Source organism: Solea senegalensis, linkage group LG21 (assembly GCF_019176455.1).
Source record: "Solea senegalensis isolate Sse05_10M linkage group LG21, IFAPA_SoseM_1, whole genome shotgun sequence".
Lineage (NCBI taxonomy): Eukaryota > Metazoa > Chordata > Actinopteri > Pleuronectiformes > Soleidae > Solea > Solea senegalensis.
This window is the reverse complement of record NC_058040.1, coordinates 12,988,557-13,010,591: the sequence shown is the minus strand read 5'-3', so window position 1 is coordinate 13,010,591 and position 22,035 is coordinate 12,988,557. Positions and strand designations below refer to the sequence as shown.

General features: G+C 41.5%; 1 protein-coding gene across 1 annotated transcript in view; it reads left to right on the top strand.

Moving 5' to 3' along the window:
• Positions 1-3,422: 3,422 nt before the first annotated feature.
• The window catches only part of LOC122758748 (transmembrane protein 132C-like), a 137,457-nt gene continuing 118,844 nt past the window's right edge, over positions 3,423-22,035 (top strand). The window contains exons 1-2 of the mRNA XM_044013071.1: positions 3,423-4,241; positions 4,519-4,725. Of these exons, the coding sequence (XP_043869006.1) occupies positions 4,659-4,725 (67 nt within the window). The 5' untranslated portion in view covers positions 3,423-4,241; positions 4,519-4,658. The remainder of the gene's footprint in view (positions 4,242-4,518; positions 4,726-22,035) is intronic.

Here is a 22,035-nt window from a genome sequence, read left to right as displayed (position 1 = left end):
GTTTTGTTCAAATTTCTTTGAGAAGGCGCGTTGATCGTAAAGTGCACTTAACGATACATATTTACCCGTTAATGTTACAGAGAAGTTGCATGTTGTTGTGCAGGCGAGTTCCTCCGCTGTGTGTCAATGTGACGACGTCATTGAATGACTTTATTGACGGATTTCTGAAAAAAATGAGACGTATAAAACTTGATGGGGTCGAATCAGGAAGATACTCACCTTTAATACTGTGATACTGTAATACTAATGGGTGTGTCTACTCTGACATATGTGTATGTGTAGGCCAAGCTGTTGTTGATCTGTGAATCTTTTTTCACCTTTTATCTTTGCCTCTGTTCACATCTTTGGGGACAACAGATGGGAACTCGCTTTTGGCTGTAATCGGGTGTGTTTAAATTCTTCAACTGTTGATTAACATGCACTGTCCCTTCCACATGAGCAATAAATAAATAAAAAACCCCATAGTGATATTCAGAGAGGGGAAGCTATCGCTAAACAAATTAAATGTGAGTGAGATCTCACTCCGAAGGACTCTAAACACTCCAAACCGCTTTGGATTACGTCAATGCTCGGTGTTGATACTGAAGGGAAATGGATCTGATTGGAAATTGGAATTGGCAACCGGATGAAAATGTTGGATCTGAGTCAGTCCGTCTGGATTTTTTCTTTTTTACTTATTTAAACCATAAAAAGGCCAGAGAATGTCCTGTGACTAAGTGCTTTTGCCCATTTCTCCAGAATAACGTTCAATATCTGGCAGTCATTTACAATTTACTGCATGTTAAAATGATGTATTAACAATTTAAAATGAACAAAAACAAAAAGGTTCACTTAAAAAAAACACTGTAGTCGTACATGAACAGCAGATTTTGCATGTCAAATTTGAAATTTGAACATTATAATATAATTAAAGTAACATTTGCTTGCGTTTTTGTCTCAATGTGCAAAAACAGGCCAAAAAATTGAAACTATGTACAGGCGTTTTTCCAACTCTCTCCTCTCTGGCGACTAAGACGCTGATTCTGAGTGAAATTAACATAATAATCACATATTGGCTTTGACGAGCAACTTCTCAGCTTTCGTAAAGTAAAAAAATTTCTGCAGTAATGCAGAGTGCGCTTGCGCAAACGCGTCGTCCGCGATGCGTCCGGTGTTAAAGGTTTTTGTGTTGTCTTTTCTGAATGTCTTTTATTAATCTGCGCCATTACTGAAATTGAGGGTCTCCCTCAAATGTTTGACATAAGGTTAAATGCAAACAACGCGAGGAAAACGCCACATGAATGAAGAGCAGACACGTATGTGTCATTGCCTCACGGGTACAACAGTACAAACTGTAACTCTTGACCCGACAGGTTCCCTACATGACTCATCTGCCGCAAAGCCATTTAAGATGTTTAGCGGGGCTCTTAAGCTGAATGTGACACCGCGGGTAAGAGTTCAACTCGCTGAGTGAATACAACACTATGAATGCCCTCTCTTTTGGGAGGGGGAAAAAAGACGAAGAATAAATAAAAAAAAGATTCTTTTATCTGAGAGAATTCTACAGTCAGCTCATTCTATATGGACTTTTCACCATTTTGCAAACTGAGCCGCTGCCAAGATGTATGTAACTGCAGCAATCTGGCTCAGAGACAGAGAGCGAGAGAGAGCGAGAGAGAGCAGGAGGTGCCTTTGTGCCAACAAATGTGACAAACCACAGGGCTCGGCTCACCGGGAGGTTGATGCTGGTGAAAATTTCAAGCGTCTCTGCCATGTTGTTGCCCTCACATAATCAGCCTTAAGTCTATGTTTTTGCCTCTTTCATCAGTCGCGTATCAAACACTCACCATGGGAACCATGAGGTGAGACAGGCTGCAGAATGACTTCAGTGTTATGAAATTCACTGCAACCTTTAGGGAAAGCCATGTGCGGTATGGGGTCGTCTTTTATTGCAGCTGTTTCTTATGTGTGAAGAAGGAAAAAACAAACAAACACATTCTTCATTCCCGCCGTTCAGGGCAGACACAGGAAGACTTTACATTTCCGACACGCAGCAAATGTCCTCATCGTTATGCCGACTGCATTAAAGTTTATTTCTTGGATCTCCGAGCAGCCGACAAGGACCGGGAAGGGTCAGAGGTCAGTATCGGTGTAGCTCAGAATGTTCAGAGATCGACTTTGAGAACAGAAGTTGAAATAAAGGACATGACAAGAAGAAGAAACACCGTCTGATAGAAGAAACCACTTAAAAGGATATTTTTACAGCGTACAACACAAAAAGTTTTGCATTTACAGTACGTCTCCATAAAGTAATAATTTAGCACTAATATGTTCCAGGGCAATTGGGCAAATTAGACACTCTAAATTGACCATAGGTGTGGGTCCTGTTCAGGGGTGTACTCTGCCTTTTACCCTATGTCAGCTGGGATTGGCACCAGCGCCCTCCCGCGACCCTCATGTGGAGGATAAAGCAGCAGAAGATGGAGGATGAGGGCATGAAATAACATGCAGATGGGATTGTGAATTGTGGAATTCATGGAAGTCAGTTCAATCAAAAACATTTTATAGTTGAGAAAAGAGCCAGAGGCGGCTCTTATGGCATAGGCCGTAGCGGCAGTCGCCTAGGGCGCCATCTGCTGGAGGGGCCCGCCAGACGACCACACAGAAAAATACAAAACTGTGCCAAATGTAATTATCTGTAACATAACAGTGTTTTATCATTTTCTATTTATAATTATGCAGAGTATTTTGTTTTTGTGTTGCGTATCGTACTATGTAGGGTTACTTCTTTATATAATTATGTTGTCGTCACAGGACTGTATAGGACGTTCTTATTTTTTTTCTTTGGTTTTTCATGAAAAAAGTAGCTTTGTTACTTAAAAACTTGTCTCTAGGAACAACTGTGGTGTGTGTGTTGGGTGACAGTGGACAAAGGAGAGACACTGGGGCACCAAAATCACAATTTTGCCTAGGGCAACAAAATGATAAGGCTGGCCCTGAGTGCCATAATTGATACAAATTATAATAATAAGGTATAAAACAAAAACAATATAAAATATGTACAGGTTTAAAAGCATCTTCTTCTCTCTGCAGTCCTGCTGTCTGTCTGTCCGTCTGTCTGACTGAGTCATCATGAGTCTCACTCGCTCACTGAGGACAGACTCTGCAGTCAGTGGCGACCCATAGGGGGCACTGTGGCTTCTCATCATCAAGCATTGATGGCACAACAGGTTGCAGCACTCTCCACGTGTGTGTGTGTGTGTGTGTGTGTGTGAGAGAGTGACTGGACACCACAGAGAAAACCAGGAACAGGCAGAGCAGAGCGGAATGGACATGTGTTGCTTTCTGTTACTTCAAACCACGTGAAAGCACAGGCAGGTGTGTGTGTGTGTGTGTGTGTGTGTGTTACAAACGAGTGTTTGGCACTGCTGGGAAATCTCATTTTGTGCGACAACGGCAGCTTAACTGCTCCTGATAAAGATGCAAATCCAGTTCCAGTTGTGATCGTTGTCTTCCTGCAGCTTCACCACTCAAGCGCAAATGTAATTAAACATGTTCCATCACTGAGGTGTGAAGCTCGCCATCTAAAATGCCAACTTTTTTACCCCCCCGCCCCTTTTAGAAGAAATATAGCAGCACAATCCTCGTGTGATACGAGTGATGTGAGGAGGGGAAGTGACTCCGGTGGCACAACACTTGGTGACGTGATGTGCGCAAAGCAAGAACCCCGCCGCCACTAATTTGCCAATCCAGCCGCGGAGCGAGCGTTTCATCCTCCCACCACCTCACAACCTCACCCCGAGCCCCTGGATCTGCTCCGTCTCTGCGCCACCACTGTCTCCCCTCCACAGCAGCAGCCACAGCAGGGCGCAGAGCTGCTCACGCCTCAGTCTCCTTCCCTCTCTCTCTCTCTCTCTCTCTCTCTCTCTCATCGCATGGAAAGTTGTGCGCACTGTGCGTGAAGACGCCGCAATCCTCGCTGGTCAACTTGGTGGATTTCCTGCAGGCGTCGCTCTCTGGGAAAAGAAGAAGAAGATCAAGGAGGAAAACCACCATGTGGAATCCATAAATTGTTGCAGACTTTTTTTCTTTTTCTCTTCTCTTCCTCCCCACCTTTGCTCTCGTCTCGTCGTTGATGGAAATCTCACTGGCTGCACAGTCAGTGACACACAGAGAGAAGAGGCGCTGCTTTATTTTTTTGGTGCCACCAATTTGGACATTTGGACACCGGCGGCGCCGCATCCTGTGCCACAAGACAGATGGTAAGAAAGCAGAGAGTGCATCACTTTCTCACACTTTGCTCTTGTATTCCAAACTAAGGACGTGTCTGTGTTGCTTCTCGTGCGCATACGCGCCCTAAAAATAAGGTTCTTTTTGTGACTGGACTGTTTTTACAGAGTTAATTTAACGCACACTGATGAGAATCAGAGCAGACACAGTTCATTTATCGTTGAATGCATGACTGTATTGTATTTTTTATTTTTATTTTTAGAGAGAAAACGTAACACAGGTGGTGTGTTTTTTCCGTGTGTGTGTCAGGTGGTGACGCACGGACCACAACTGTTTTCTTCTAAATGGGGACCCGCACAGAGAGGATAAATTGCGCGCAGAGTAGTGTGGCTTACTGCTGAGAGAGCGCGAGAGAAAGAGGTCATCCTCATCCAGCGACTTGAGTGAACATGAGTCCACGGCGAGACGCGTGGCCGCTCCGGTGCGTGGGACTCACCGCGCTTCTCCTGTGCACAGGTAAGACGCGATGACCCACATCCCTCTCCACGTGAAACCCTGTAATGTCAGTGAGCACAAGACACTGCTGAGCAAAAGATTATGGAAATTGGAGGTAATGATGGTAAATGCACTGACCTTTAGTGAGTGATTTTATTTAATGTGTGTGTGTGTGTGGGGGGGAAGAAAAAACAGGGGGAATGCAAATGATCCCCATTCAGCTATGAAGACACATATAATTGATTAGACACATAATTAGCTGTTGTGGCGGAATACAGAATGATTGTAACATTAACATGAGTGATCTGTGGCAGGAGTGTGTGTTTGTGTGTGTGTGTGTGTGTGTTGGGGGTTTCATCAGCAGCACTGTATGAATGAATTGGGATGCAGTGTGTTGAGCATGGCACTGCAGAGCAAATGGAATAACAACAGGCTGCAGACACATCCATGCTGTTTAAAAAAAACCACAACAAGTTTGTGGAATTCTGCACTTGGAGAAATCTAAGTATGGGGGCCCATACTCAGATTGTGAGTGTGTTGCCCAAGTGTATATATTTGCCTGTGAGTGGATGTTTGGGTGGAGGTGGGCTTATGTGGATGTACATATGCAGAGAAAATAAAAATAAATCCATACGTGGGCAGAACTGAATTCACTGTTTATATTATCAGTAACTTGTCAATCAAAACCTAAATGAAGCTACCGACGCCTCATGCTTCGACGACGTCTCTTCTGCGCTTTGTAGGCAAATTATACACTTCATATTTTCTCTGTCATTCTGTCCAGTTATGATAATGTTTAATTGCAAGGGAAAAAAAATTCGCCGAGATCTGAGGTCGCCGTGCTATTGTCGTTAGAGAGTCACCGAAGCGGCACCCATTAACAAGAGCAATCAGATATCATTTAAAGCACTTATGTGCTCCATTATCATCAAGTAAATGAACACTTGTGAGAATGAGGTCAGTGCTCACATTAATACCAACACACAAACTCCCCCTGCTGCTTCCATATTGGCTGCGGTACAGTAGCAACACTAATAGTGTCATGCCGTCTGATTGCTGACAGCTCATCTCGCCTGGCCCATAGTGGACGATATGTGTGGTGAATTTCAGCGAATGTTGATGAGTAAATATTTTATTCTCTGGCCTGGATGAGTGTATGAAAATAACACACACACACAGGTGTGCCATAGATTGGCACACCAATATCTCTCCCGGGTTGGTCAGTCAGTCTCTTAATCTTTGCAGGTGACAGTGGAGAGGGAAAAAAAAAAAGAAAAGAAGGAATTCTGTCCAAGTCAGTCAACCTCCTGGTGTGGCAGAGTGCTGGAGGATATTGTAACTCTCCAGCCATCTGATTGCTTTCACTGAGCGCTTCTGAGTTGTCTCTATATGAGACACACGCACTGACAGGCATAACACTGCAGAGGATACCTGCACACACTCACACACACTGTCAGGCCGGCCATCAGGACATTTGGAAATAGCCTGGCTGGCATGCAATATAGGCTGTTCTTATTTTTAGACGGATTGGAGGATTGAGTTTGAAAAAAGTTTTCATGAGTGAAATGTTGCCTGGTTACCACTTTACGGCGAACTTGCCCGGCCGTGTTGAAACTTTATTGACATTGCACCAATCTGTCCCCATAGAAAAAAATGGAACATTTCTGCATTTCAATATCCCGACAAGACTGATGTTATTAATTTTGCTGAGTAGTGTTTCCAACACACGGGGTAATGGACCCTTTCATTTCGGTCGTCTTTTAATGACATCATCCACTTAGCATGTGGCAACGCCAATCTTACTTGTTATTCATGCGTTATGTTATTTAACCCTTTAAACATACAGTATATACAGAAGAATGTGCAATATAGTGTCTTATATCCTTTTTTCAGCACAACCTAAGCAATCTGATGCCATTTTCTTTCATTTTCACCGGCTATATAAACACGCCTGAGCAAATTCTTTTTTAAAATTGGATAGAATTTGTGAAATTTGAAAATAAGTCACAGTTCAAAGCCCACTTTGCTAATTTTTATGAACAAAAAGTCAAGAAACTTGACTTCTGCACAATTATTGCCCCTAAAATGAATCATAACTTTGACTCAACAACACATACGAAGACACAAAAACAATTATATTTAAGCCTGAAGATGTGACCTATAAACACACCTCCCCAGGATGTCCATATAAGGAATAGTGTATTATTCTCACTGCAATTTACCAAGGGTGCACCTGTGGCTCAGATCCATGCTGCGTGAGCACTAAGAATTAAATATGGCAACACAATAGTTTTATTGCTAAATTTGTGAAGCATTTATAAATGATTTTATTATTGGTACGAATGGTGCAGAGCTCTGTGCTTAACAAGAGTGGGAGGATTCCCAATCAGAGATTCCCCCTCCACTTTTATGTGTGTGTGTGTGTGTGTGTGCGCGTGCGTGGGATGTAAAGTTGAAAAGTTGCAAAAGCAGAATTATAAAACAGTAATAGCTCCTCTGGTCTGCTTGTTTGTTGGCCTCTGTTGTGTCAAAGTTCAGGGGCGTTCTTAAATGAATTGTTTCCATGAAGCTCTTACATGTGCTGCTTTTGTTGCCTTGATGAATTCCTCGTCAGTTGCAGGTTTATAAAAACTTCAAATCCACGGCTTCAGTTTGAGTGATGAGGTACCAGTAACCAGAAAAAACATCATCACGGATGTAATGAGCACCTGTTCCTATGGAAGGCTACAGTGGACGTCACTGTTCTGAAGTCAGTCTGTGGACTGACTAAATTCTAGGGATGCATAATATTGGACTTTTTGCTGATATCCGATATAGAGCTGCGACAAACGATTATTTTCATATTCGATTAATGTGTCTATTTATTTCCTCGATTAATCGAGCAATCGCTTCGTTCATAAAATGTCAGAAAACATAAAAAAAAATGCCTACTGCAGTATTCAAATTGCAAGAGGAAAGAGTATTTATTTAAAGCCAAAATTTGTGTCCAAATATCACTTTGATCATTTTGATCTTAATCTACAGACTGAATAGATCAGATCTGCACAAACATCCCACAGTCATCATTTTAAATATGTTTTTGAATGAAAAAATGAGAATAATGATGTTTACCATCATATTGCAGTCGCAATTAGATTCTTATTCAAAATCTTTCAGCCCTGCGCTCAACTGCAGAGGTCATTTAGTCTCTTCTGCAGTGGAATCATCATCATACTCGTGTCGCAGCGGAAGTAGATATATACATTTTCTTCATACAAGTCAAGGAGGTAACAGCCCATTGAGCTTACGGTTAGCCACGAGTCATATTGGGCAGATCTTGGTGTGTTTGCCGATATCCGATAATACATTTTAAAGCCGATTACTGGTATTGTGCCGATAATAACGTGCGTCCCTACTAAATTATCAAAAGTTTGAGAGAAAGCGGCTCATCCTCTGCTGATGTCAGGACAGAGGAAGGGACGGGTATCACAAAAAAAGCCTAGTTTGATTCGGATCATGCGCTTCAGCTCATATCCTGAAGCGCATAATAAGTGACTGATCCTCTTGGACTTTTTTTCCCCTAAGTCTTTGTAATCCACCAATTTTCATTTATTTTTTTTGCATATGCCACATAACAGTCAGCGTGACAGTGACTTCCCGACTCCTCTGTCTCTCTACACACCTCACCTCAGGTGTAAGTGCTGCTTCCGTGTCACCAACATGACACGTTCCTGTACCTGTAAAGTTCAAACACTCTAAAGTAAAAACACTCTAAAAAACCTTTTCTGTTCCCTGTTTCTGCTCCCCGCCCAAGGCTTTTACTGTGAAGTATTTGCAGCACCAGTGGACACGGCTTCAGAACCCAAACGTCCTGGCATTTTACTGGAAGCATTTAAAGCTTTTCAAATAATAAGTTTATAGATTTTCAAAGGCGAACCCTATGTAAAACACGTCATTAAAAGGCAGCGATTAAAAAGGTCCATTTCAAGAGAAATGTGGATTTGCGGAGTTGTCAGTTTAAGATATTTAATAATAATAATGATAATGGTAATAAACTTTATTTGTATAGCACCTTTCATGCAAGGATAGCAGCTCTATGTGCTTCATAAATTTAAAAAGCAAACTACAACAAGAAAACACAACACAGGGTGGAATGAAAAGGAAAAGTCAAAAAGTAGAAAAAACAACGTTTTAAATTTGAATTAAAACACAGGGGGGAATAAAATAGGAAAAGGTGCTAGTTGAAGGCCAGATTAAAAAGACGAGTTTCAAATATTCTTTTAAAAATATCTTTGATTTGTGATATGTGATATTGGAATGCCGAAATGTTAACATATGATATATTTAAGTGATATTTCAACTGGCGTCTACTTCCAGGAGAGACAGAGTCTCTAGGGTTATTACTTGTTGGCTCCGAGCATCTCGTGGTTTAATTCTTGGAGGGTGTTGGCAGGACTGTGTGCTTTTTTCTGGGCAGCAAATAATGAGCTGAGTTTGTAGAACACTCTAATGTGCAAAATTCCTCTCTCCTTTAAGTTGCTCGTTTTTCATTTCCTTTCCTCCTGAAGTGGTTTCCCAGGGCATGTCTCCGAGCTTTATTACCATAAACCAAGCACTGGGGAACTTGTTACTCGACGACTAAACCGAGCACCTGCAGGTCACTTCAATATTTGTTAGTCTCTCTCTTTTAAAGAACAAAACCCGGTTGTGGGCACAAATTCAAAGTCTGTCTCCCTTGAAAAAAAAGACACACACGTATCATCTGTGAGACAATGCACCCCACCAGACAGATGCACATTTAATAATAATTTGCCAATTCCACTGCAACAGTGTACTATCTCTGAATGAAATGCTGCACCAGAAAATGATGGATGGAGCCCGGTTTGCCCCATGTGACACTGTCTTTTCGCAGGAGGCTCCAGAGAGAAGCAGAAGGAAATGCTGCACTGGGGAGCCATATGTCATGTTAAATGGGCCCAAGCACAAAGACAAGTCGAAATGTGAGCGTTTGCGTAAAGTGATAGTGCGAAAGTTTTAATATTTGCCGTGCAATCCCCCCCCAAAATGTTGTGTGAAGGATAAAGTAATCTGAATTAGATTTGATTAAACATTTAACCGAAGCGCTCGTTCAAACAGAGTTATAGGCTGGATAGCGTGATAGATGTTTGTGCTGAACGGGGAGGAAATTAAAAATGTACAAGAGGAGTGTTGCACAACAAATCTCAATATCAACAAACTCGTGACTCTTAGGAGGGCATTTTCCGAGTCTAGAATATATTTGCACTGTGTCCCGCACGTTCTGCGCCGTTGACGCCGCGTAAACACACTCGGCGAGTTACAACGGCGGGGAATAAATGCAGCGAGAGGAAGCGTCGGAAGTGTTGCGACTTCAACGATAGTCGTGCCTCCGTGCAGGTTAATTAAAGAGGTCAACACAATAATTTCTCAGATGAAAATATTGAACGTTTGCTTGTTTCACCTTTTGAGGCAAAGGCTTTTAATATTTGTACATTCGAATTTGATGGGAAAAAAAAGGAGCTTTTGAAAAACACTAATGTAATTTCGCTGTGTCGAAGGTTCACGTCGGGGAGAGATGTTTTTGTTATTTATTATGCTGGCTCACAAGAGTATATACAGAGTAGTGAATGGATGAACCAGGGTTGGCACTGAGTGTCTTTTTGGCACTGACCAGTGAATAGATGAATTTAATACACACTGCTCTGACCACCACGGGTAACGTCGCCATGGTTTCATGTTGTGTTCTGTGTGCAGAGAGGTCAGAAAAAAGGTTTCATCAAGTGGAAATGTCATAAATAGCATCAGCTCTGGTTTGTTTTCGGAGGTTTGTTTTCTTTCGTCAGCTAATGGCATTAGCGCTCTGGAAGCTAAGTAATTGACGGCGAGTGTCTTTGATGCTGCGCGGTGATGAAAGACGGTCCAGCACTTTTCTGTGTGCAGGGAATTTAAACTCAATGCTTTTTTTGGTGTGCCTTGCTCCGAGTGGGAGCAATGTTGTTTCTTTGTCCGCTGCATTGTAAAATTCCAATCCGATTCATTTATAAAGCACCTTCTTTCTGCACAGAGTTTGCGTGTTCTCCCTGTGCGTGCGTGGGTTCCTCCCACAGTCCAAAAACATGCAATATGGGGATTAGGTTAATTGGACACAAATGGACTGTAGGTGTGAATGTGAGAGTGGATGGTTGTTTGTCTCTATGTGTCCTTGTGATGGACTGGCGATCTGTCCAGGGTGTCCCCCGCCTATTGCCCTATGTCAGCTGAGGTTAGCAAAGTGCCCAGTGGATGGATGGATTTAACCCTCAGATCTGTGTCACAGGTGCACCCTTGGCAAATTCCAGTAGGAATAAAACACAACTCCTTATATGGACTTCCTGGGGGTGTGTGTTTATAGGTCACATATTCAGGCTTTAAAAAAAGTGCTGTTGTTGAGTAAAAGTTTAAATTAATTAAGTTTTTTGATAAATTTTATATTACACATTTTTAAAAAAAATCAAACTTCGAATTGTGACGCATTTCGAATTTTTGTGACGCAATCCGATTTTTTATAAATTTGCGTACTTTTTGCTCAGGTGTGTTTATATAGTTGGTGAAAATGGACAAAAAAAATCACGTCCTCACAATATAAGACATTCTATATTATAATCTTATATTATCCTTGTAGCCTCTGTATATACATATGTTTTTACATAGCAATGGAAAGAAAAGCAGCCTAAATGCTCTGTGTTCTAAGGTTTATTAAAAAACAACAGCAGTTGACCAAAGTGCAAACAAACATAATTAGATCAAAACATCAAAGACATAACACACACTGTCTTCAAATGCAACAGAGAACAGGTGAGTCTGTAAAAGAGACTTTAAATTTCACAGTGTGCCTAATGTGTAATGACAGTCCATTCCACAACTTATGGGCTGCAACATGAAAAGCTTGATCCCCTCTGATCTTCAGCTGATGATTTAGGTACCACTAAGAGAAGCTGTTCTGCTGATTTTAGACTACAGCGGCACATTGTGGCTGCAGCAAATCAGCTTTTTTAAATTTAATTTATAGCAGTTATTGATAATCCTGACTTAAAAAAAAGGGAAAGCATGAAGACCATGGGCTGATAGACTCTTTTCAAACTGCAAAGTCATACGGGTTAAACCTGAGAAGTCAAAAAAGCTCCGGTTTGAGACGGCATGACAAATAAAAGGAATTTCCCTCTATAACTGCTTCTTTATTCATGGGACATGGTCATTTGATTTCCCAGAAATCCATAGGATATAATACTCTGGGGGGGGAATATGTGAAAAGTGTCTTTTCTTTTCCCACAGGTTTTTGCTTGACTAATAGGATCAAAGGCGGAAAAGTATAAAAGGGAGAATAATCGATATATGACAGCTTTAAGATGAAACATTGCCCTGGTTTCCTCCTTCACTTGAAGTGTTTGGGGGATTGGGAATACGGCGTGCCTAACCATGGCTGCCGCCTGAAGATCTGTGCTGATGCAACCCGACACACATAATCACACACAAACACAAGTGCGCAGCATCGCTAAAGCTTTTGTGACACATTGTGAGTGCACACTGTAAATACACACACACACACACGCGCCGAGGAGACTCATCTCCCTGGGCAAACAACTTCACAGCCATCCAACCGGGAGAGGATCGCACACTGCGGGAGGTCCTGAGACAATTAGCATAACTAACAGAACAATCAGTGCACACCCGGCGAATCGAAGGGACGCGGAAATGAACCTGTGCAGCACAGAGCAGGGAAAGAACATTAACAGCACTTCCTGTGTAAGAGATATTTTTCTCTCGCTTCACCGGCTTTGGTCCCATAAGCCGGTGCAGGTACAGTACATGCTCATCTCTTCTGGCACTTGGGCTTCAAACCCCCCTGCTGAGGAGGCCTCGCAATGCATCACCACTACCGACGAGCGGTGGAGAAGTTTTGAAACAAGTTGTCAGAGGAAGCCAATAACCCTCCTCATCTCCTGTAATTCTGGAGAGAGAGAGTCGTGTCAGTTTTGGTTTGCGAGCGATGATGACGGCGGTGATGGGAGCGCTATCTACCCGGGTCAGAACAGAAAACTATTGCTTATGGGGTTTTCATTTTTTTTTTTCCTCTGGTCCTGCAGGGGAAAAGAAAAAAAGAAGCAGGATTGCTGCCTCTTCCTGTTGCTCTCCACGGACACAATATGCAACATTTCTCAGCCTGTGGGCATCTATCTCTATCTTGTAATTGCCTGGTTTATCTGAAGAGCTCCTGCTCCTTGACGATTGATTTACTACCTGGATCATCGGAAGTTAAGAGGCGAGGACACATCAGAAGTTATTATATTAAAAGTTCAGGACACAGCAAAGTAAATAAATAAATAAATAACAGACCTCCACACACGCACGGGGAGAGATAGGTGCATTTTAATTCCAAACTTGATGGGCGCTCCGGAATTGAAACCTGAGGGCAAACTATTCCACACCTCTAGGAATGCGGGTTCCCAAACCAAGACTCAATTCCCTTACCAATTTTCAGCAACACTGCCTCAAGAGAGGTAAACATTGCTGTGAGCTCCAGCCAATAAAAAAAATAGGTCTCCCATCTTCCAAACCCTATATCTGTGTAGGTGTTAATACGTCCATGCAGCGAGGCTCAGAGCACTTCAACCGTGGCAATAAATAGACTGCGCTTCTCAAATGTAACCATAATTGCGTCACGTTGTGCCTCGCATTATCAGAAATGTGCACTTGTGCGTGTAAACTCGGGATAGGTGGTGATAAATAAAGCGCTTTGTTTTGTCTTCATGTCTGAACGTGCTAAGTATGCACGGTGTGCAGTTGCCTCCAGACATTTTAATGATAGTTTTGTTTGTAGGAGCAGACTTTGGGCTACAGATGCAAGCTTTTTTTTTTTTTGTTCTCAGATGTGTGCAAGGTTTTACTTGGCAGTGTGATTTTACCGGCTCGGAGAACGAGACAAAGATATTGATTGATCTTCGGGGCTTCAGCTCCAGACACAAAATTGTGAGCAGCCTTAAAAAACGGTTATTGGTCAATTTCTAGTTAGCATTAAATGTGCTGATGGCCAGTTGGTGGGACCTATTAGGTGAGAAAATTGCAATCTGTGCAGCAGTGGAACAGATGTCACCGCCGCGGAATGAGAAAAATCTGTTTTTGAGCTTCTATAGAGCGTTGTGCTTTGTGTGGGGGATGTGTGTGTGTGTGTGTGTGTGTGCGTGTGCGTGTGTGTATTATTAGCAGAGTTGACAGAAAAAGTGTCACCTCCTCAATTGTGCCCTAGCCTGTGGGGGGAAAAAAAGAAAAAAGAATCTATAATCAAGTTCTCAATCAGAAACTTGCTTTCACACATCTGGTCGCCGTCTCCCTTTCTCACGTTCTCACTTTCACCTTTTTCTAGCACTGTCAAATCCATCAACATTTCCTTTCCCTCTTCATTTTCTCTTCTCTCATTCACAGTAAAAAAAACCAAAAACTATTGGTAATATAATATCTTCATTGCACATTTACACTCTGCAATCAATAAATTGTGGATTAAAATGAATAAGGTGTCATATCAGGGTTCTAGCTAGGGTTTTATTTTAGGGGGGCTGGTGCAGAGCTTTTGAAAATTGGCCATTCTAATGGTACCCAACAGTAAACTTTGCTCCTTTACACGATATATTCTTGATGGGTAATTTTCATACACCTGTATCTCGGCGGCGTGTCAACCTTCACAAAGAACTCCGCTGGCGAATTATTGGGGGGGTGACGTGTGGAGCGATTGACACATTTACGTTGAGAATGGGGCGAAGCATGCTTCTAAAGTTGTCTATGCCGGCCCAGCCTTCCAAATATGGTTAACCCTTAGTGCTCAATCTGTGCCGCAGGTGCACCCCTGGTAAATTGCCACAGGGATAATACAACTCCTGATAATATAATATAATAATATAATAACATAACTCCTTATATGAACATCCTGGGTGTGTGTATTTACATATTCAGGCTTTAACCTTTTTTTGTAGTGATACTAAGTGGCAATAATCATGTCACACATTGGACCGTTTTTCTTTCCTTTTTGTTCATAAAAACGAGCGAAGTGAACTAAATTTCACAAATTCAATCCGATTTTGACTTATTTGCTCATGCGTGTTTATATAGTTGGTGAAAATGAAAAAAACGTCATCAGATTGCCTAGGTTGTGCTGAAAAAAGGATATAAGACACTCTATATTGCACATTCTAATACCCTCAGGTATATATTGTACGTTTGATTGATAAAAAAAAGAACCAAAATACGGGTTAATGTATGGAATCTAATGGAAAGTTCGACACTGCTGGGGATGGTTTCCCTTGGGCTTGGCAGTTGCTATGCTGTGATTGACATTGGAACGCCTTTGTTCTGCTCACTTGTGGGGGGGAAACTTAGGGTGGGAGATATTGGCATGCTTTCAAAGAGACATTAATACTCTGATGATTTAAAGTCCCTGATTTTCCGGCCCGCACGCAGCATTGTATTTTGGCCATCCCAATCATTATTACACAAGTTTATTTACACAAGTTTATTATTACACAAGTAAATACAGTCAAAATAGCAGCGTAACTCTATTTTGCGCGTCAAACCAGACACAAGAATCCTGCATATTAAAGCTATGTTATGTTCTTGCCAATGCTAAAGTCAGAGAACACCAAGCTATAGTAGTAATTTAGCCCTGTCTATCAATTTCCCCTTTGTTTCATGTCATCATCCCAAAATAACTCAAACATAATTCACCCCTGCCTGTGACTCATATTTAGAATGCATATTTAGCATCGTCTTCCTCCAGGCAAGAGAGCCCATCGCACTGTCAAAATCTGACTTTAATTTCCATGTTGGCTCAAATAATGAGCTGTGGTTCATTAACGATGTGGAGCACAAATTAAAATGAGTAAACGGATAAATGTAAAATGCTACAAGTGGAAAAAACAAACAAAAACCCACATCAGTGTAAATTACCTGTTAGCTTTCTTCCATCAGCAGCTCTCTGCCTGTTGTGGCCAGTGAGTTAGTGTTTATACTCTTTGCCCAGCACGGTTATGATCCGTTTCAGCTATATGCTGTAAATAGTCTCCTTCATTTTTTATCGCCCCTGCAGTGTAGTTTACTCGGCCTCTGTCGGGCACAATCTCTTTGCCAGCCGCGCTTTATATTTTGTCGCCGCCCGTGTAAGATCAACATTTTCCCCTCCTTGTCAATAGCGTCCGACGCTGTCTCCATGGACTCATTACTCCTACTCTCGGACCATGTGTGGCCTTTACTTCTCTTTAGAATGTAATTACCGCGCGTAACCGGACTGACCCACATGAATACTCACCAGAATCCATCTCAACTGAAGATGCTGCTAAGTGGCTTTGGCTTTGGCCCACAGACATGAAGAATTTTTTTTTTTTTTTGCCTCCAGTGAAGGTCTACAGCACAAAAACAACCCGATTTTGCCTGACCTGGATGCCCTCCCAACATTTTGTCTCAACACGCCAGAGATTTGGAGGCTTTGGGGGAAACTGGTTTACCAGATTACCCTTAATATCTGATAACTTATAGCCTGTAATGTGTCTTTTCATCGCATTAATCCATGTTTAACACATGCCCGCACCGTATCCAAGGCAAAGGTGTCTCTTTTTTTAGTCACTATGTCCTTGTTAACCTTGTGCTTGGAGCATGCCCAGGGCCAGATGTGGGCCCCGTGCCTCAGTAATGGAGGATAAATCTGTTCTTAAAAGGTCTATATAGGGCTAAACCCGAAATATATCCAAATTCCAAGGATTTAAACAGGGACGTGAAATCCCCTTTGTTTTGCTGTGGTCATGAAGACGAGTGAGGGAGCCTTGTGTGGGCTCCTGGTGCCAGTCTGGGGGATTCTTCAGTGCCAGCATTTTCCAGCAAGTAATTGGGCCTTTCTGAGTGTCTCTCTGTGTGTGTGTGTAATCTCTACAAATCCAGCGAGGAGGACACAGACTCCTCACTTTCCAAAGCACCAGTGAAACGACACATGCCACCTTTATTTAAGGTAACAGATGAGGCAGACAGCTGGACTAAAAACGCGCGCGGTCCCCCTTACTGTACACGTGAACGCTCACAGCCTGCGGTGTGATTTCTCTCAGCACTTTCATTTTGTTTCAGCTTCTTCTCTTCCCTCTGGTCTGGTCCCCGTGTGGGGTTTGCTTGATGGATTCCCGGGGGATTCAAAGACTGAGACTGATTTACACTTTAAATAATGTCATATAAAATTGGTTTGGGGGATATCATAAATCACCGCCTCTATAAAATCTCTGTGGAGCTCCTGCAAGCTTTATATATATATATATATTATATATATATATATATATATATATATATATATAAAAAAAGAATCTGAAGTATGCCAAACTTGGATTCAACTGACAACGTGCCAACTTCTGAACTGCTGGGGTCATGAGATTTTTTTAAAGGGCCCAACATATATATATATGTGTATATATATATATATATATATATATGTATAGATATATAGTCTCAGGAACAGGAAATGTGGTGAAATCGTGATATGTAGTGATGGCGAGTAAACAAGACCTGTCAAAGCAGTATTTTAGATTTCTGTGCGATAAAATCTTTTTTCAATCTTCTTTCTCGGGCAGGCGGCAGCATCTGATAGATTTCCTCTGCTCAGTCACAGTTTCCCGCAAACCGCAGTGTCTCTGTTTAAGCGGCAAACCACATCATAACATAATGGATATGACTGATTCGGTGACAGACACGTTGCGGTTGTTAAAAGTGGCAGTGACTGGTTGGAAGCCCATATCCAGTGGGGCTACAGTGATTATTTCAATCACTACTGATAGCAATCGTACTGACTTAATTGATAAATGTCGTTTTTTTTTAGGGATGCCATCACGAGGTGGTGATCGGAGCTGCTTGTTTTTGTCTGATATTTGGCTCTTCTCCTTTGATAAATAACTTTGAAATTGATTTCAGTCATGTTTGCAGCGTGGCTGCAGGCACAAACAGTGCTGGCCTGTGAGTCCAGACTGATATATAGCGTAGCAGCTATAGATGAACTGCACAGATAGATGTTTTTCCACTGACATTCATGGTCCCCGGGGGATGAAGAGGTCGACTCGGGTGATTCCCTAACTCTTCCTCCACTGACACAAGAGATGGTCACATTTTCGTCCAGCAATATCTTTTAATTAGGGTTTGGCAATAATTCTATAACAATATATATCCCGATATAACTCTCTTCAGTTATTATAATAATTATAATAATCATATGATGACCTTAAAAAAGTAAAAACTACAACTGCAACTTGCAAGATTCTTAAAAGGCAGTGAGCTTGTTTTATGACGTTACTTGTGTTTATTCTGAATAATCATAAATAGTACCAAACTGATAGTTATCAAATGCCGAACTGTAGATCAGTTAAAAAGACTAAGAAATCCTGATGAATCCATTCGTTAATCTCTAACTTTTAGCATGGAAATTTCTGGTGTATTTTGAGACAGCGCTGCTGAAAGCCGGCGATCGTGAACCGAATCACAACCCGTTCAGTCGTAATTTCAGTGAACTAATCTCTTCAATGAACTGATTCTAATGATTCAGTTACACCGAAAAGAACTGCTTTGCTCTTCATTAGTTTGTGTTTGTATTGCATATAAAATGACGTCCTGGCACTTATGGCGACTCCGCCCACATTGAGGCGGTACTTTAGTAATGGAGCACATGAGAGCTGTGCTATAACTATATAGTGGAAAAGCGCCATAAATGCATTCATATACTGTACATGACGTATTAAACTGTCGCTGATTAACGTCCCGATGATCATTTATGCATCAGTTAATTGTCTTACACTTGTAGCAATAATATGCAGTCTTAATTTATACTGCACTTTATACACGAATGTTATGAATCACAGTTTGTGGATCGTGAAGTGTCATGAAGAGCAGTAAATCCCATATATATCCCAACATAAACCTATCAATACAGAGAAAATTGAGACAAATTAGAATTCCATCGGTGAAACGGAGAAAAAGAAGAAGAAGAAAAAAAAAGCGACAACAGAACAAATTGAACCCTAATATCAGCAGATAGAAATTGAAGAAGAAACGATAAAGTAAAAAGCAACAAATGGAATCAGCCTGACAAAAACCAAAAACATATTACCTTTCATCACATCGCACAGAGGGGGAAATCATGCCGGTGCCTGGAGACTTGGAGCGTTTGCATCAAACACTTTGCCTCTCTTTAATCTACTCATCTTTAAGGAAAAAAAGGAAAAAAAAGTGTTTGCTCTGTTTGGGTTGTCTGCAGTTTGCACTCACACTATATGCACCTTGCAAATATTTATCTTCTCCATTCTTAGGTCGGGTTTACTCACAAGTCAGGATCCACCTCCCATTCTGTAAAGCTAATTACTACCTCTTCCACCCCGGTGTCATACGGGGCAGAAGTTCTTTCATATGCAGATTTGATTAAATTATGCTTTGCTGAGCTCATTAGATTGGATTTACATTTAGAGATGTTTTTGTGCTCCGGCCCATTTTAAAAGCCCCTTGCAAGTGTGCTGCAATCCCAGGATTCTGATGACCTGACATTTCCTGGCCAGTTTCTTCTTCTCCTTCTTTTTCACTGCTGCAGTGCCGCACGCTCACTAAGTCATGTCTGCTCATCAAAGCTAGGAAATGGCACCATGCTGCTTTGAAATACATGGTTCAATTTGCTGTATTAAACACTCTTGTGGGCTTGTAATGGGTCTAGCTGGTTCATTAACTGGGTCAGAGAGCAGATCAAAGGCCTCTGGTAGATACAATCAGTATTTTGGTCCATATCGCCCATGTAGAGCCCAGACACAAAATTTGTGCCAGTTAGGCAATGATGGGAGACTTCAGTCCTTCTTAAGATTAGATTGTCATCATTTTTTCTTTTTTCGATGAATAATTCATTGACATATTTTACATGTTTTTTTTCCCTAATGTACACTTAGAGTCAGCCATTAAGTAATCTCTGCAGGCTCACGATGAGTAGGGGAAAGTCTGATGTCACTGCACCCATGCAAAGTTTTCTGTCCTTACTTGTCGGACACCGCTAATAGTCCGCGAGACTCATTTTGGGGTTGCAACATTCAACTTGCAACAAACCAGACTTTCTGAGCAACTAATCTAGGGTTCAATTAAGAAGGGCTGGTGTGAATGCACCCCCTCTGTGTGTGTGTGTGTGTGTGTGATCAAGCTGCAGTAGGAGAGGATGATGACGTGAGCAGCTACTCACTGCAGACGCTCAGATCATGTCTGTCTTCAGATTACAATGGCGGAGAAACAAATACCTTGTTCTGTGCCCTCCTCGTTAGAAAGAGGTAGCAACTCGAGCTGTGTTTTACAGTGGAGCTGAGTGGTTTACGGATAAATAAAATGGATCATGACTGACTTTTCTTTTTTTTTTCAAGAATGTTGCGGATCTAATCTTGAGGGGAAAAAAAAAAATGAGAGCGGTAGCCATCAATCACAAACCTCCCGTTTCTCTTGCTGTCAAATTACCTCTGCAGCATCGCGCCACCCCCGACTGCAGTTTTATAGCAAAGATAATACTTCATCTTTCCAGCTGTCAGAGGAATGATCCGTTAGTTGATTGTGATGTTAGTCTTGGGGTACGCCAATTAAGATTCAGAGTTCAAACTTAAAGGTTGAGTAAGCTGCTGCGCACACACTCGCACGTGCTGACTGTGTTGACTTCAAAAATTGTCACCGCTTTTTGATTTGTTCACGGCATATAGATTTTCTTTTCTTTTCCATTTTGTTTCTCTCTTGCCGATACAATAATAGACATGAGGATAATAGTGGCAGAATAAAAAAGGGAGGATTGAGGGTTTATCGAGCTCTGCAGGTGTTGGATTACAGACTTCTCAATGGGCGTTTTGGCGTGAAGCGTTAGCTCATGCTCTGCGATGAGCATTCGGTATATAACTGGAAGCTGGGACAAAAGTGAAGGGCACATGGTCTGTTGGCCACATGACACGGACAATCAGCCACTGAGAGGGAGCCGTCAGTGCTTGATGTATTTCTCGGTGGTTGTGATGCTACTGTGGCTCAGCACTCTCCAATCTATTGTAAAGGTGGATTATTATTTATTATTCTTATTGTTGTAATAATAATAATAATAATAATAATATTTTAACACACACCAATGAGAAGAAAAGACGAGGGGCTGATAATGTTATTCTGCCAGACAAGGCTTAAGATGTCTGATTTACTGGATTCAAGGTAGCCGAAGCTGATCCCAATAAATATTCTATTATCTTCAAACAGGCTCATTCCGTATATTACCAGTGACGTAATACATTTAGATGGATGCGTCCTTCAAAGCGCTGCACGAAAGTATATTGAATCTATTTTCATCTGTTTTCCTAATCTATTTTTATGATGCACACAGTGTTTGGCTCAGCTAATCAAAAATCAGCCTCACACTTGTGTTGTGCGCTCATCTATTTTCATTCCACATTGTGGTGAAATGAAACAGTGGATGTGGACCACTGAATATTCAGTGAGTCTTTGTAGACTAATTATAATGTGTGTCTTCATAAAACTTGGGGACTCCATGCGGTGACTGAAAAAAGGCAGAGAGGAAAATAAATTGATTTGTTGCTTTGATGCAGCTGTGTTGTGTGCACACGTGTCTGACGAGAAGCTGTGTGAAATAAAGAAATATTATTCTTTATTATTGCTTTTTTGTTTTTTTTGTATGATAATTTAGGGCCAACTGCAGTGCACTGCGTTCGTGCTGAATCCCTGCCTCAGCACAAGGATTGCTGGGAAATCTATTCCGGGCTGTGATTAAATTAAATTAATGGAATGTTTTATTTGTGCGGGTCATGTTTGTGGTGTTGTGTCGTTGTAATGAAGAAGAACGTTGAGGAGTGTTGAAGAGTTGGCACATTAAAAGGCTCCTGGCAGTTCCCACTCACAATAGAATAGGAAGTAAGTTCTCATCATGGGGAAAGTTTGCTCGAAACAAGTCATGATTAATGTGATCACTTGTTTTTATCTTGAAAATGTGCAGCTACTGAACACCAGCGCTATTGCAGGTGCTCGTACTGCAGGTGCATCTCTGGTATCTGTACGAATGTAACTCCGATGCTCAGATTTGTATGTTGTTGGATTTATATTCAAGAGCTAAAAATGTGAAAAGCAAATTAAACAAACAAACAAAAAAAACAACTTCCCGCTTTTACCTTTCGTTTTGTATTAGTCAATCACTGGGAAAGAAACGAGACATTTAGGTTACCTCTGATTTCAAAATGTGAAATACACTGAAGTGGCAACTTAAACTCTTTTTAAAGCAGTAATAAA